The following is a 15000-nucleotide window of genomic DNA, read 5'->3' on the forward strand; positions in this document are numbered from 1 at the left end:
TACACGGTAAAGCATTCTCATCTCAAAACGGAAAACAGTAATTAATTTAAAACTTACAGATACGTATATGATACGTGTGTGTGCGTGTGTGTGTGTGTGTGTGTGTGTGTGTGTGTGTGTGTGTGTGTGTGTGTGTGTGTGTGTGTGTGTGTTTATAAATCTTATTATCTAATTGACCAGGAGGCTCTGATGAGACTATGAAACTTCTTTTATTTCTGGGTCCTCAACGTCGTGAGCACTACCACCACCACTACTGTCCTCATCCTCGACACTGATGTTTTCTACTTCCGAGCCACTGTCTTCCTCGACCACAACACTACCAGCACCACTGTCCTCGTCTTCAGGACTACCAGCGCCACTGCCTTCATCTTCTGGCTCCAGAGTATTGAATTCGACGACTGTGGTTGATATAGACCCTATCGCCGTGTCCCAGTTTGCTGTGACCATCGGAGATTCCTCGGTAACAAAGCTCTCGCTGTTCTGGTCAACGGTGATGCCTGACATTGTTGCTAAAACGAGATCCCGCAAGGTTAGTATCTCCTGTGAGTCTTGATCTTCGTGACTTTCTGTTACACTCTCTCCAGAGTCTAGCTCTGTACTATCATTGTGCGCCTCGGCTTGGTCTTGATCTTCGATTTCGTGGGTTGGTGTTTGGGGCATGGCTTTCATCTTGCTGTACTCTTCGTTACGCTTTGAATCTCCAGACTTCAGTTCCGCTTCTGTGGAAAACTCATGATTTGTTTCACTGTTTGGTTTGGTGTTGCTTTGAAGCTCAGTCTCATGATCTGTTTCGGGCTCAGTTTCGTGGTCCGCTTCAGTCTTTGACTCACGTTCAGCTTCAGTTTCAGAGTTAAGTTCAACCTCATGTTCGTTCTCTGGTTCTGCTTGAGATTCAGATTTTGGATTTGCTTCGGGATTGGTATCCTCTTCTGCTTCAGGTTCAGACTCTGATTCTGCGTCGTGATCAGACTCTGTTTCTGATTCAGAGGATGAGTGTAATTCGTTTTTAGGTTTTGAATCTTTTACTGGTTTTAATTTCTGGTTTCCTTCACCATTAAATTCTGATTCCATTGTTTCCTCACTTTCTAACTCCACCTCTGAATCAAGCTTTGCTTCCATCTCGGTTTCACTTGTGGTAACATTTTCAGAAAACTCTGGTTGTGTTGATTCTCTTACTGTAATTTCCATTTTCTTTGGTGCATCGGCATTAAAACCTTCTATGATGATGACTTCTGCCATCTTTTCAATACCTGCAGCATCTTCAGAGTGATCCTCCACTTCATTTTTGAACTCTGTCTTAGGTTTTGTGAAAGCTTCTGTGTTCTGAAATGCTACAGTGCTGTATCCTTCGTAATGTTTAGTATCAGGAATATGTGTCACATCCGGTGCATGTTTCTTTCCAGCTTGCAGCCCCTTCTTAGGCTTGGGTTTAACATTCAACTTGTCTTCTTGTTCAGTGCTTTCTTGATGCTCGGCAGAACAGTCACTGAAACTTATTAACTCATCGGCTACACCTTGTTTCTTGGGAGCATCTGACTGAGCTTCAGGGTCACGTCTCTTGAGCCATGGATTAACACTCTCTACAGTGTTTGATCCGTGATCATTGGACTCGGCTTTACCCTCAGGTTGTGTGACATTACCAGCTTTATGAGTATTGTTTTCTTCGCCATATTCATCTTCGATCACGACTTCAGTTTGCAAGTTGTCTTCCAAACTCTCACTGGAATCATGGGTTTCATCCTCAGGATTAACTTTTGTTTCTCTAGCAAGGACTTCCTTAGACTCAGTACCTGTATCTTTTTCCTCTCGTGAGTTCATTTCGCTAAGAACGTTCGCGTGCAGATTTTCATGAGTGTGTTTGACATTTGCTCCTGTAAGAGTTGAGTTCTCTGAATATTCATTATTCTCAGCAAGCTCCATGGCAGAATCTTCGTCAGAGTCACCTTCGTGGTCTGCCTCTTCCATCAGGCTGTTAATGTTACCCTTCATAGACACTGTCTTTTCAGCATCGTTCTCCTCTCGCTTTATCTCCTGGCTATTGTGTTCTTTTGCTTCAAGAGATGTGTTACCTACAAGAATGTCAACATTCTCGTTGCTCTGTTCTGATGAGTTTGTGCTATCTATTTCTTCTTTTTCAATTTCTTTTCTTCCTTTCATAATTACCTTCGTATCATCGCTGACCATCAAGGATGACACATTATCAGCCACATCCAGTGAATTGACCTCTTTATTTTCTTCTTCAGTGGAATTTTTGTTTGTAATTTTTTCACTGGATTTTTCATTGCTGTTTACAGTCTGTATGTTGGAGTCCAAGGATAACAATTTGCCTATGATGTGGTTGCTTGGTTGATCATGTTCACTGTTTAATTCAGTCTCGCTCTCGTCACTGACATTGTTTGTGTGTGTATTTTGGTCAGAATTTCTATCGTGGAAATAATCATCATCCTCAGAATTCTTATTATGCGTCTCTTCATTAACTGAATCAAGCATCGCAAGAGCTAATTTCGATTCAGGAGGATCCTTGCAGAAGCAAGGTTTTGCCCCAACTTCATGTGCATGCTGAGCAGCGTCTTTGGAATCATTGCGGATGTTCACTGCTGAGAGATCGTGCTTCACCTCCTTATGGTTATCCTCTGTCAGTGAAGAATCGCCGTCTTCTTCCTCAGATTCATTAAGGCTATTTCTGAAAAGTGACTTTAACATAATCTTGGGGAGATTTTCTAGCTGGGCATTTGAGACTGTCTGTTCTTCCTTAGTCATTGTATCATCGAGAGTTTCCTTACACGCCTCTTCTAGCTCTAAGACTGTCTGTATAGCATTACTCTCCTTGTCAGCGTCTTCTGAGCGTCCTTCCCTGCTATGGCGCTCTGGTTTAACCCGCACCTCGACCACCTCGCTGCTGCTAGTGGCCATTCGATCTCGATCTACTGAAGAGTCACTGCCACTTGTGTGTTTCTCTGGTTTCTCATTTGTGTTCTCATTATTGTCTTCAGTTAGTCTTTGATGTTCAGCAGCTCCTTTCCTCTCAGTTTCATCTTCCCGGTTGGATTCTGAATGAGGGCTGACTTCAGGTTCTGAATGAGAGTTGACTTCAGGTTCTGAATGAGGGTTGGCTTCAGCTTCTGAATGAGGGTTGGCTTCAGCTTCTGAATGAGAGTTGACTTCAGGTTCTGAATGAGGGTTGGCCGCAGGTTGTGGTTCAAGGTCTGTATCAGGTGAGACTTCAACTGATTCATGTGTCCTAGCTTCAAGTTTCGTATGATCGGCTTCAGAAGTTACTTCAACATGGTCTTCAGAATCTGTATGATGAACTTCAGGTTTTGAATCTTCTCCGCTGGGATCTGAATGTTTAACTTCAGGGTCTGAATGCTTAACTTTAGATTCAGAATGTTCAGTACTAGGCTCAGAAAGTTTAACTTTAGATTCATGATGTTCAGTTTCAGATTCTGAATGTTCACCTTCAGATTCTGAATGCTCACCTTCAGATTCTGAATGTTCACCTTTAGATTCATGATGTTCACCTTCAGATTCATGATGTTCACCTTCAGATTCTGAATGTTCACCTTCAGATTCTGAATGTTCACCTTCAGATTCATGATGTTCACCTTCAGATTCATGATGTTCACCTTCAGATTCTGAATGTTCACCTTCAGATTCTGAATGTTCACCTTCAGATTCTGAATGTTCACCTTCAGATTCATGATGTTCACCTTCAGATTCATTATGTTCAGTTTCAAGTTCTGAATGATCAGCTACAGGTTCTGAATGTTCATCTTCAGATTCTGAATGTTCACCTTCAGATTCTGAATGTTCACGTTCAGATTCTGAATGTTCACGTTCAGATTCTGAATGTTCAACTTCAGGTTCTGAATGTTCAACTTCAGATTCTGAATGTTCAACTTCAGGTTCTGAATGTTCAACTTCAGGTTCTACATCAGGCTTCTCTTCAAGTGATTCGTGTGTCTTGACTTCTTGTTCAGTATTATCAACCCCTGAAGATGCTTCAGGTTCTGTATGATGTTCAGCTTCAGGTTCTGAATTATGTTCAGCCTCAAGTTTTGCGTGATGTTCAACTTCAGGTTCTTCATGATTTTCCACTTTAAGCTCTGCATGTTCAACTTCAGGTTCTGAATGATGTTCAACTTCAGGTTCTGTATGATGTTCGACTTCAGGTTCTGTATGATGTTCGACTTCAGGTTCTGTATGATGTTCGACTTCAGGTTCTGTATGATGTTCGACTTCAGGTTCTGTATGATGTTCGACTTCAGGTTCTGTATGATGTTCGACTTCAGGTTCTGTATGATGTTCGACTTCAGGTTCTGTATGATGTTCGACTTCAGGTTCTGTATGATGTTCGACTTCAGGTTCTGTATGATGTTCAACTTCAGGCTCTGAATGATGTTCAACTTCAGGTTCTGTATGATGTTCGACTTCAGGTTCTGTATGATGTTCAACTTCAGGTTCTGTATGATGTTCGACTTCAGGTTCTGTATGATGTTCGACTTCAGGTTCTGTATGATGTTCGACTTCAGGTCCTGTATGATGTTCAACTTCAGGTTCTGCATGATTTTCATTTTCAGGTTCTTCATGATTTTCCACTTTAAGTTCTTCATGTTCAACTTCAGGTTCTGTGTGATGTTCAGCTTCAGATTTTGAATAATATTCAGCTTCAGGTTCTGCATGATTTTCATTTACAAGTTCTGCATGATGTTCAACTTCAGATTCTGCATGATATTCAGCTTCAGGCTCTGCATGATGTTCAGCTTCAGTCTCTGAATGATGTTCAGCTTCAGATTCTGCATGATGTTCAACTTCAGATTCTGCATGATGTTCAGCTTCAGTCTCTGAATGATGTTCAGCTTCAGATTTTGCATGATGCTCAGTTTCAGGTTCTGCATGATGTTCAGCTTCAGGTTCTACATGTTCAACTTCAGGCTTTGAATAAAGTTCTTCGGCAGGCTCTACTTTATGTTCAGCTTCAGGTTCTGCATGATGTTCAATTTCAGGTTCTGTATGATTTTCATTTTCAAGTTCTGCATGGTGTTCAGCTTCAGGTTCTGCATGGTGTTCAATTTCAGTTTCTGCATGATGTTCAACTTCAGGTTCTACATTGTGTTCAATTTCAGTTTCTGCGTGATGTTCAACTTCAGGTTCTGCATGATGTTCAACTTCAGGTTCTACATTGTGTTCAATTTCAGTTTCTGCATGATGTTCAACTTCAGGTTCTGCATGATGTTGAGCTTCAGTTTCTGCATGATGTTCAACTTCAGGTTCTACATTGTGTTCAATTTCAGTTTCTGCATGATGTTCAATTTCAGTTTCTGCATGATGTTCAACTTCAGGTTCTGCATGATGTTGAGCTTCAGTTTCTGCATGATGTTCAACTTCAGGTTCTGCATGATGTTCAGCTTCAGTTTCTGCATGATGTTCAGCTTCAGGTTCTGCATGATGTTCAGCTTCAGTTTCTGCATGATGTTCAGCTTCAGGTTCTGCATGATGTTCAATTTCAGTTTCTGCATGATGTTCAGCTTCAGGTTCTGCATGATGTTCAGCTTCAGGTTCTGCATGATGTTCAGCTTCAGGTTCTGCATGATGTTCAATTTCAGTTTCTGCATGGTGTTCAGCTTCAGGCTCTGCATGATCAGCTTCAGGCTCTGCATGGTGTTCAGCTTCAGGCTCTGCATGGTGTTCAGCTTCAGGCTCTGCATGGTGTTCAGCTTCAGGTTCTGTATGGTGTTCAGCTTCAGGCTCTGCATGGTGTTCAGCTTCAGGCTCTGCATGGTGTTCAGCTTCAGGCTCTGCATGGTGTTCAGCTTCAGGCTCTGCATGGTGTTCAGCTTCAGGGTCTGCATGGTGTTCAGCTTCAGGCTCTGCATGGTGTTCAGCTTCAGGGTCTGCATGGTGTTCAGCTTCAGGCTCTGCATGGTGTTCAGCTTCAGGCCCTTCATGGTGTTCAGCTTCAGGTTCTGCATGGTGTTCAGCTTCAGGCTCTGCATGGTCTTCAAGGTTTGCTTCCGCATGATGTTCAGATTCTACGTCTTCAACTTCAGGCTCCTCGTGATGTTCGACTTCAGGTTCTGAATGATATTCATCTCTGTGTTCTTCGTGACGTTCAACTTCAGGGTCTGCATGATGTTCAGCTTCACGCTCTTCGACACGCGAGTAGTTCTCGTTCTTTCTCTGAGACTCGTGTTCCTCGGAAGAGTCATCGTGAGTCGGGAAGTCGTTCGGTGCTGGAGAGCTTCCGTCTCTCGGAGACGGTTCGTGAGGAATGGTTTCTTCCTCAGCATCTTCGACCGAATTTTCAACGGGAGGCTTGTCCATCACTACATCCTGTGGAAATAACGGCAGAGTGCATTCAATGTCATTTATTTCATACTTGGTAATTTGGCATTAGTTTTACAGACCTGATTACCCCCCCATCACCAGACACTGTATGACTCATGATAATTTAATAATACTAGATTTAGATCTTGATATCTATAATGGGGACGCATGAGCGTGATCGAAACTTACTTCAGTCGGAGATACTTCGAGTAGGACAGTCAGGGAGGGTTCTGACGAAGAGGATTCAGATTCGGGCTGGGGTTCTGGTGTTAGCTGAGGTTCTGGATCTGCCTGGGGCTCTGTGGTGTGTTCGGGTGTCACCAAGTGTGCAGAGACGAGGGTAGTAGTGGGTAATAACGTTTCCGGGGCATTTCTCTTTTCCAGTGTGAGGTACGACGACACAGACGACCCACCACTGGCTGGGCTATCTGATACTTGCACTGCATCTTGTGTCGTTGGAAGCTTCTTTGACGGTCGCGCTCCGACTGCCACCACATACACCGCTCCCACCAATGCCTGGAAAAGAATATCTTATGTATACACACACACATATATATATATATATATATATATATATATATATATATATATATATATATATATATATATATATCAATAACAACATTGCGCTAGCCAAGGATTCGAACCCATGTTGTACTGGCCTGCCTCATGGTAAGCGAGAACTACATGACGCTTTAAACCACAGGACCACCCAACCCTACAAAGAATGGCGCAGCCAGCAATGCTAGCTGTTGAGCCGCCATCCGAGAGCATACGGAGGTGTGGGAGCTTCTAAGCTAATTTCATTCTCATCCCTGTTTGGTGTATTAGCTTCACGAGCATTCTTTGTAGGGTTGGGTGGTCCTGTGGTTTAAAGCGTCATGTAGTTCTCGCTTACCATGAGGCAGGCCAGTATAACATGGGTTCGAATCCTTGGCTAGCGCAGTGTTGTTATTGATCAATACCACTCGTTCGTGGTTACAATAATATGTATATATATATATATATATATATATATATATATATATATATATCATATATCTTGCGATTTTGACCTATATACCAACGCTCTTCTTGCCGAATAAGGCAAGCGAAAATTTGTGTATACAATAATTTCGCAAAATCATTCTGAACCTAACGAAAAAAAACTATATTTCATTGTGTCTGTTTATTATTAAATTATTGTCAACTTATCTAAAATATATTTAGTTGGATTTGACAAAATTAAACTGCGCTTGTTATAATAAGGTTAGGTAAGTTTTCTAAGGGTCTTTTGGTACAAAATTATTAATTTTTACATTAACATAAATGAAAAAAATATATATCTAAACGTATAAGAGAAAATTTTAGAAAGGACTTAATTTTAAATTAGTTCTTGCCAATTGACCAATTTTACCTATTCGGCACGACATTTGGGTATCTTTATTGTGAAACATTTCGTCAGCCAGTGGCGTCTTCAGTCCAGTACAGAGAATAACAGAGGAAGATGAGAAAGAGTTTATATACATGTGCATATATATATATATATATATATATATATATATATATATATATATATATATATATATATATATATATATATATATTAAAAGGAACAAAACATAGAGGGGCCGGATACAATTATTTAGCATAGCCTGTAACGCCCGACGAATCAATATGCTCCGCTCTAAGCTTCAGAGACTGTTAACTTATCAAAGAATAGGAAAACCGTCACATCCCAGGGCTGGATGGTGCGTACCTCAGTCTTAAGGGAAACATTAGGTATACCTGGTGTTGCTGTCAGAATATGAGAAATCACTGTCATGACAGGACTGAAGCTTCTGTGTGGTGATCAAAACAATGTTGTTTCCAGAGAATTAATGGAACCTGTAATTCATGGACAAATTATTCAAGACAAATTCTGATACGAGCCATACACTAAAACGTTTGGACTACATGAACTATATCATTCAGACAACAGCTTCTGATATCACTATGCCCACCTATCATCCCAAGAAACTAATCAAGCACGATCCTCAACTTCGATTACGTTCTTAAATTAGTGCTCTCGAACAAATAAATGTCTTGTAGACAAAAAAAAAAAAATACCACACAAACTACCTTGATGTTGGTCTTAACTCTGACAGTGAGAGGGCGAGAAGTACTGATATTGTTACCGGCCTGAAGATACTATAATACAGAGGTGTATTAGAATTAATAACTGGGCTTCCACCTTCCAAACGGAACTGTTTGCTATACTTGTTGTTCTCAAGCTTGTGGAAACTGCGATCCTACACAGAATAATTGTAACTAACTCTCCGCATTGCTTATATTTTGATTTCTCAAACAGAATCTTAAAAAAAATATTGTCAGAATAGAACTAGCAAACAAGTTGAGGAATATTGAGCAGTACAGATAGGGATGAACAAATCAACAATCCATCACAATAAAATAGGTTAAGTTAAACATATCTATGGAGAAAGTAACAAGATCAGTAGATTAATAGTTGTTACAGCTAGAGTAAAAGTGTCTGGCAGTACGAGTTGTATAGACATACCAGCGGCACCAAATATAAATTGTGTGAACCATTGTTCGCTGGAACTCTACTCTCAGTGTCCAAACATTCAACCTTTCAGAGATACCTCGATACAAACACTTAAGAATAAAACAAAACATTTCGGTGTTTGTATCTGAAATCTTGGGACTGTATCCATTACTTACGTTGACTAGATGATTAATTAATTAATTTTCAAGAAACTTCAAATTAATAATCACAAGTTTTTTAGTAGTAATATTTTTTTTTGAAGTTATAACTCCATACCGTATTGTATGCATTAGCTATAGGAAGAAATTGTAATATATCAAATTACTTTAATATATTTTTTGTGATATACCTGCCTGTGCCTGCTGGGGAATGATAAAACCTCTGTAATCTTTTTTTTTTGCGTTACCGCTGACGGGATGAACAAGGAGTGCTCAAACTAGCTGCTCAGGTGGTACAACTAGCTTCTCAGGCGGTACAACTAGCTGCTCAGGCGGTACAACTGCTCAGGTGGTACAACTAGCTGCTCAGGCGGTACAACTAGCTGCTCAGGTGGTACAACTAGCTTCTCAGGCGGTACAACTAGCTGCTCAGGTGGTACAACTAGCTTCTCAGGCGGTACAACTAGCTGCTCAGGTGGTACAACTAGCTTCTCAGGCGGTACAACTAGCTGCTCAGGTGGTACAACTAGCTTCTCAGGCGGTACAACTAGCTGCTCAGGTGGTACAACTAGCTTCTCAGGCGGTACAACTAGCTGCTCAGGCGGTACAACTAACTGCTCAGGCGGTACAACTAGCAGCTCAGGCGGTACAACTAGCTGCTCAGGCGGTACAACTAACTGCTCAGGCGGTACAACTAGCTGCTCAGGCGGTACAACTAGCTTCTCAGGCGGTACAACTAACTGCTCAGGCGGTACAACTAGCTGCTCAGGCGGTACAACTAGCTTCTCAGGCGGTACAACTAACTGCTCAGGCGGTACAACTAGCTTCTCAGGCGGTACAACTAACTGCTCAGGCGGTACAACCAGCTGCTCAGGCGGTACAACTAACTGCTCAGGCGGTACAACTAGCTTCTCAGGCGGTACAACTAACTGCTCAGGCGGTACAACTAGCTTCTCAGGCGGTACAACTAACCGCTCAGGCGGTACAACTAGCTTCTCAGGCGGTACAACTAACTGCTCAGGCGGTACAACTAGCTGCTCAGGCGGTACAACTAGCTTCTCAGGCGGTACAACTAACTGCTCAGGCGATACAACTAACTGCTCAGGCGGTACAACTAGCTGCTCAGGCGGTACAACTAGCTGCTCAGGCGGTACAACTAGCTTCTCAGGCGGTACAACTAACTGCTCAGGCAGTACAACTAGCCGATCAGGCGGTACAACTAACTGCTCAGGCGATACAACTAGCCGCTCAGGTGGTACAACTAACTGCTCAGGCGGTACAACTAACTGCTCAGGCGGTACAACTAACTGCTCAGGCGGTACAACGAACTGCTCAGGCGGTACAACTAACTGCTCAGGCGGTACAACGAACTGCTCAGGCGGAACAAATAACTATTCACACGGTACAACTAGCTGCTCAGGCGGTACAACTAGCTGCTCAGGCGATACAACTAGCTGCTCAGGCGATACAACTAGCTGCTCAGGCGGTACAACTAGCTGCTCAGGCGGTACAACTAGCTGCTCAGGCGATACAACTAGCTGCTCAGGCGGTACAACTAGCTTCTCAGGCGGTACAACTAGCTGCTCAGGCGGTACAACTAGCTGCTCAGGCGGTACAAGTAACTGCTCAGGCGATACAACTAGCTGCTCAAGCGGTATAACTAGCTGCTCAGGCGGAACAAATAACTATTCAGGCGATACAACTAGCTGCTCAAGCGGTACAACTAACTGCTCAGGCGGTACAACTAACTGCTCAGGCGGTACAACTAACTCCTCAGGCGGTACAACTAACTGCTCAGGCGGTACAACTAACTGCTCAGGCGGTACAACTAACTCCTCAGGCGGTACAACTAACTCCTCAGGCGGTACAACTAACTCCTCAGGCGGTACAACTAACTGCTCAGGCGGTACAACTAACTGCTCAGGCGGTACAACTAATTGCTCAGGCGGTACAACCAGCTGCTCAGGCGGTACAACTAGCTGTTCAGGCGGTACAGCTAACTGCTCAGGCAGTACAACTAACTGCTCAGGCAGTACAACTAGCTGCTCAGGCGGTACAACTAGCTGCTCAGGCGGTACAACTAGCTGCTCAGACACTACAACTAGCTGCTCAAACGGTACAGCTAGCTGCTCAGACGGTACAACTAGCTGCTCAGGCAGTACAACTGCTCAGGCGGTACAACTAACTGCTCAGGCGGTACAACTAACTGCTCAGGCGGTACAACTAGCTGCTCAGGCGGTACAACTAGCTGCTCAGGCGGTACAACTACCTGCTCAGGCAGTACAACTAGCCGCTCAGGGGGTACAACTAACTGCTCAGGCGGTACAACTAGCTGCTCAGGCGGATCAACTAGCTGCTCAGGCGGTACAACTAGCTGCTCAGGCGGATCAACTAGCTGCTCAGGCGGTACAACTAACTGCTCGGGCGGTACAACTAGCTGCTTAGGCGGTACAACTAGCCGCTCAAGCGGTACAACTAACTGCTCAGGCGGTACAACTAGCTGCTCAGGCAGTACAACTAGCCGCTCAAGCGGTACAACTAACTGCTCAGGCGGTACAACTAGCTGCTTAGGCGGTACAACTAGCCGCTCAAGCGGTACAACTAACTGCTCGGGCGGTACAACTAGCTGCTCAGGCAGTACAACTAGCCGCTCAAGCGGTACAACTAACTGCTCAGGCGGTACAACTAACTGCTCAGGCGGTACAACTAACTGCTCAGGCGGTACAACTAGCTGCTTAGGCGGTACAACTAGCCGCTCAAGCGGTACAACTAGCCGCTCAAGCGGTACAACTAACTGCTCAGGCGGTACAACTAACTGCTCAGGCGGTACAACTAGCCGCTCAAGCGGTACAACTATTGCTCAAGCGGTAGTAGTAGTAGAAGAAGAAGAAGAAGAAGAAGAAGAAGAAGAAGAAGAAGAAGAAGAAGAAGAAAAACAAAAAAGAAAAAGAAAAAGAAGAAGAAGAAGAAGCCCGGTAGCCTGGTGGCTAAAGCTCCCGCTTCACACACGGAGGACCCGGGTTCGATTCCCGGCGGGTGGAAACATTTCGACACGTTTCCTTACACCTGTTGTCCTGTTCACCTAGCAGCAAATAGGTACCTGGGTGTTAGTCGACTGGTGTGGGTCGCATCCTGGGGGACAAGATTGAGGAGCCCAATAGAAATAAGTTGGACAGTCCTCGATGATGCACTGACTTTCCTGGGTTTGCTAACACTCCGGGGTTAAAAACCCGAACGAAATCTTATCTTATCTTAAGCAGCAGTAGTAGCAGTAGTAGAAGCAGTAGTAGTAGTAGTAGAAGCAGAGCGGTGGTGGTGGTGGTGGTGGTGGGCGGTGGTGGTGGCGGGAAGCGGTGGTGGAAGCGGTGTGGTGGTGGTGGTGAGTGGTAGTAGCGGTGGTGGCGGTGTTGGTAGTGGTAGGCAGTGGTGAGAGCAGTGGTTGTGGTAGTAGAGCGGTGGGAGTGGTGGAAGCGGTGGTGAGTGGCAGAGTGGTAGAGCAGTGGTTGTAGTGGTAGAGCGGTGGTGAAACGGTTAATGAGCAGTGGTAGTAGTGGTGGTGAGTGGGGCGGTGGTGGTGAGCGGTGGTGGTGGTGGAGCGGTGGTGGCGGTGGTGGTAGTGGTAGGCGGTGGTGGTAGTGGTGGAAATGATGGTAGCCCGGTGGTAGTGATGGTGGAAGCGGTGGTGGTGGTGGGAGGCGGTGGTAGTATTGAAACGGTGATGGTGAGTGGTGGTGGTGGTGGTGGTGGTAGTGGTGAGGCAGTGGTGATGAGTGGAGCGGCTGGTGGTGGTGGTGGTGGTGGTGGTGGTGGTAGTGAGTGAGGAAGCGGTGGTGGTAGCGGTGGTGAGTGGTAGGGAGGCGGTGGTGGGAGCGGTGGTGGTGGTGGGAAGCCAGTGAGTGGTGAGTGGTAGAGCGCGAGGTAGTGGTGGTTTAGCAAAAACAGTGGTAGTAGTAGTGAGAAGCAGTGGTAGTGGCAGTGGTAGTGGTGGTGGGAGGCAGGGTAGTGGCAGTGGTGGTGGTAGTGGTAGTAGCGGTGGTAGTGTGGAGCAGTGGTGAAGTGGTTGTGGCAGTGCTGGTGGTGGAAGCAGGGTGAGTAGAGTTGGAGCGGTGGTGGTGGTGTAAGGCGGTGGTGGTGATTGGCAGTGGTGGAAGCGGTGTGGTGGTGGAAGGCCGGCCAGTGGTGGCAGTGGTGGTGAGTGGTGGAGGCGGTGGTAGTGGCGGTGGTGGTGGTGGTAGAGCAGTGGTGGTGGCCAGTGGTAGTGGTAGAGCGGTGTGTGTGATGAGTGGTGGTGGTAGAGCGATGCCAGTGAGTAGTGGTGGTAGAGCGGTGAAGTGGTGGGAGCGGTGGCGGTGGTGGTGGGAGCGGTGGTGGTGGCGGTGGTGGTGGTGGTGGAGCGGTGGTGGAAGTGGTGGTGGTGGGAGGCGAGGTAAAGTGGTAGAGGCGGTGGCGGTGGTGGTGGAGCGGTGGTGGTGGTGGTGGTGGTGGTGAGTGGGCGGTGGTGGTGGTGGGAGCGGTGGTGGTGGTGGTGGTGGGAGGCGGTGGTGGTGGCGGTGGTGGTGGTGGTGGAGCGGTGGTGGTGGTGGAGCGGTGGTGCGGTGGTGGTGGTGGTGGTGGTGGGAGCGGTGGTGGTGGAGCGGTGGTGGGGCGGTGGTGGTGGTGGTAGGCGGTGGTGGGAGCGGTGGTGGGTGGTGGTGGTGGCGGTGGTGGTGGTGGTGGCGGTGGTGGTGGTGGTGGTGGTGGGCGGTGGTGGTGGTGGTAGGCAGGTGGTGGGAGCGGTGGTAGAGTGTGGTGAGTGGTGGTTTCTCCTTTCAAGTGGATTAGTAATTCTCTCTTGGAGAAGAGAATTTATTCAAGAGTAACTAAGTTGTTTCCATGTATCAGAAGTTTTTCCTAGGACAACACCTGGAGTTTACCTGGAGAGAGTTCCGGGGGTCAACTCCCCCGCGGCCCGGTCTGTGACCAGGCCTCCTGGTGGCCTCCTGAAGGCACTGAACTTTCACTTTCTGTAAAGGCGTAGAATTAGGGAGACATATTTGAAGTGTGCAAATGAAAAACAGCAGCAAATAAAGGGGATATACACAGCGTGTTGATAATATCTATTCAAGACTGGGATCGCAGCAGTGCATTCAAGTTGGAGAAATTTAGTTTTAGAAAGGATATGTGGAAGCACTCTTCTGGCAATAGAATTGTAAATGAGTGGAAAAAAACTCTCAGACAGCGTCAGTGAGGCAAGAATTATGTGCTGGTGTGGGTGGGTGTGAAGTGAACCTGCCTAGCATGAGCCAGCAGGCCTGCTGCAGGGTTCCTTCCTGCTTATATTCCTAACAACGGCGTGGAAGTCAAAATAGTCATCAATTTGCGTTTATGAGTGACTACGAAGATGTTAATACAATACATCTGAGCTTCCTCACGAGTCCGAGGAACCACCTTCCTTCAAGACTGATTGTATTCCGATCATTACTTCAGATGCCCAACACATGATAAACTAAAGAGCTGTCAACATGACTCACGAAATCGTAATGACACGATTGCAAACAAACCATACCCCGGCCGGGATTGAACCCGCGGTCAGAGTCTCTCAAAACTCCAGCCCGTCGCGTTAGCCACTAGACCAGCTAGCCACAATAAGAAATATACCTAGTTGGGGACGAATCTTATTGTGGCTAGCTGGTCTAGTGGCTAACGCGACGGGCTGGAGTTTTGAGACTCTCTGACCGCGGGTTCAATCCCGGCCGGGGTATGGTCTGAAGAGCTGTATATGTATGGTATACAACACCGACATGTCCTTCACCTGACACCAGTATATAAGCTCTTCACCAACTCCAGAACTGAGGGACTCATCACCTCATCTTTTGTTTATATTTCTACTGTCTTCCAATCATATCCTTGAATTTATACTGATAAAGCCATTGGATGGTGAAACGTCTAGAATAAAGATGCACAGATGTTGCACATGTGTCTAATTCTTCAATCTCAAGAGCCTCTAAGTAC

At 45.6% G+C, this 15000-nt stretch overlaps 1 protein-coding gene across 1 annotated transcript in view; it reads right to left on the reverse strand.

Moving 5' to 3' along the window:
* LOC128686522 (uro-adherence factor A) overlaps window positions 1-15000 on the reverse strand; it is a 98704-nt gene that overhangs the window by 807 nt on the left and 82897 nt on the right. Inside the window, exons 2-3 of the mRNA XM_053773468.2 lie at window positions 6517-6843; window positions 1-6333 (exon numbers count right to left, since the gene is read on the reverse strand). The exon at window positions 1-6333 is cut by the window's left edge and continues 807 nt beyond it. Coding sequence (XP_053629443.2) covers window positions 196-6333; window positions 6517-6843 — 6465 coding nt within the window. The 3' untranslated portion in view covers window positions 1-195. The remainder of the gene's footprint in view (window positions 6334-6516; window positions 6844-15000) is intronic.

Source organism: Cherax quadricarinatus, chromosome 12, assembly GCF_038502225.1.
Source record: "Cherax quadricarinatus isolate ZL_2023a chromosome 12, ASM3850222v1, whole genome shotgun sequence".
NCBI classification, from domain to species: Eukaryota; Metazoa; Arthropoda; class Malacostraca; order Decapoda; family Parastacidae; genus Cherax; species Cherax quadricarinatus.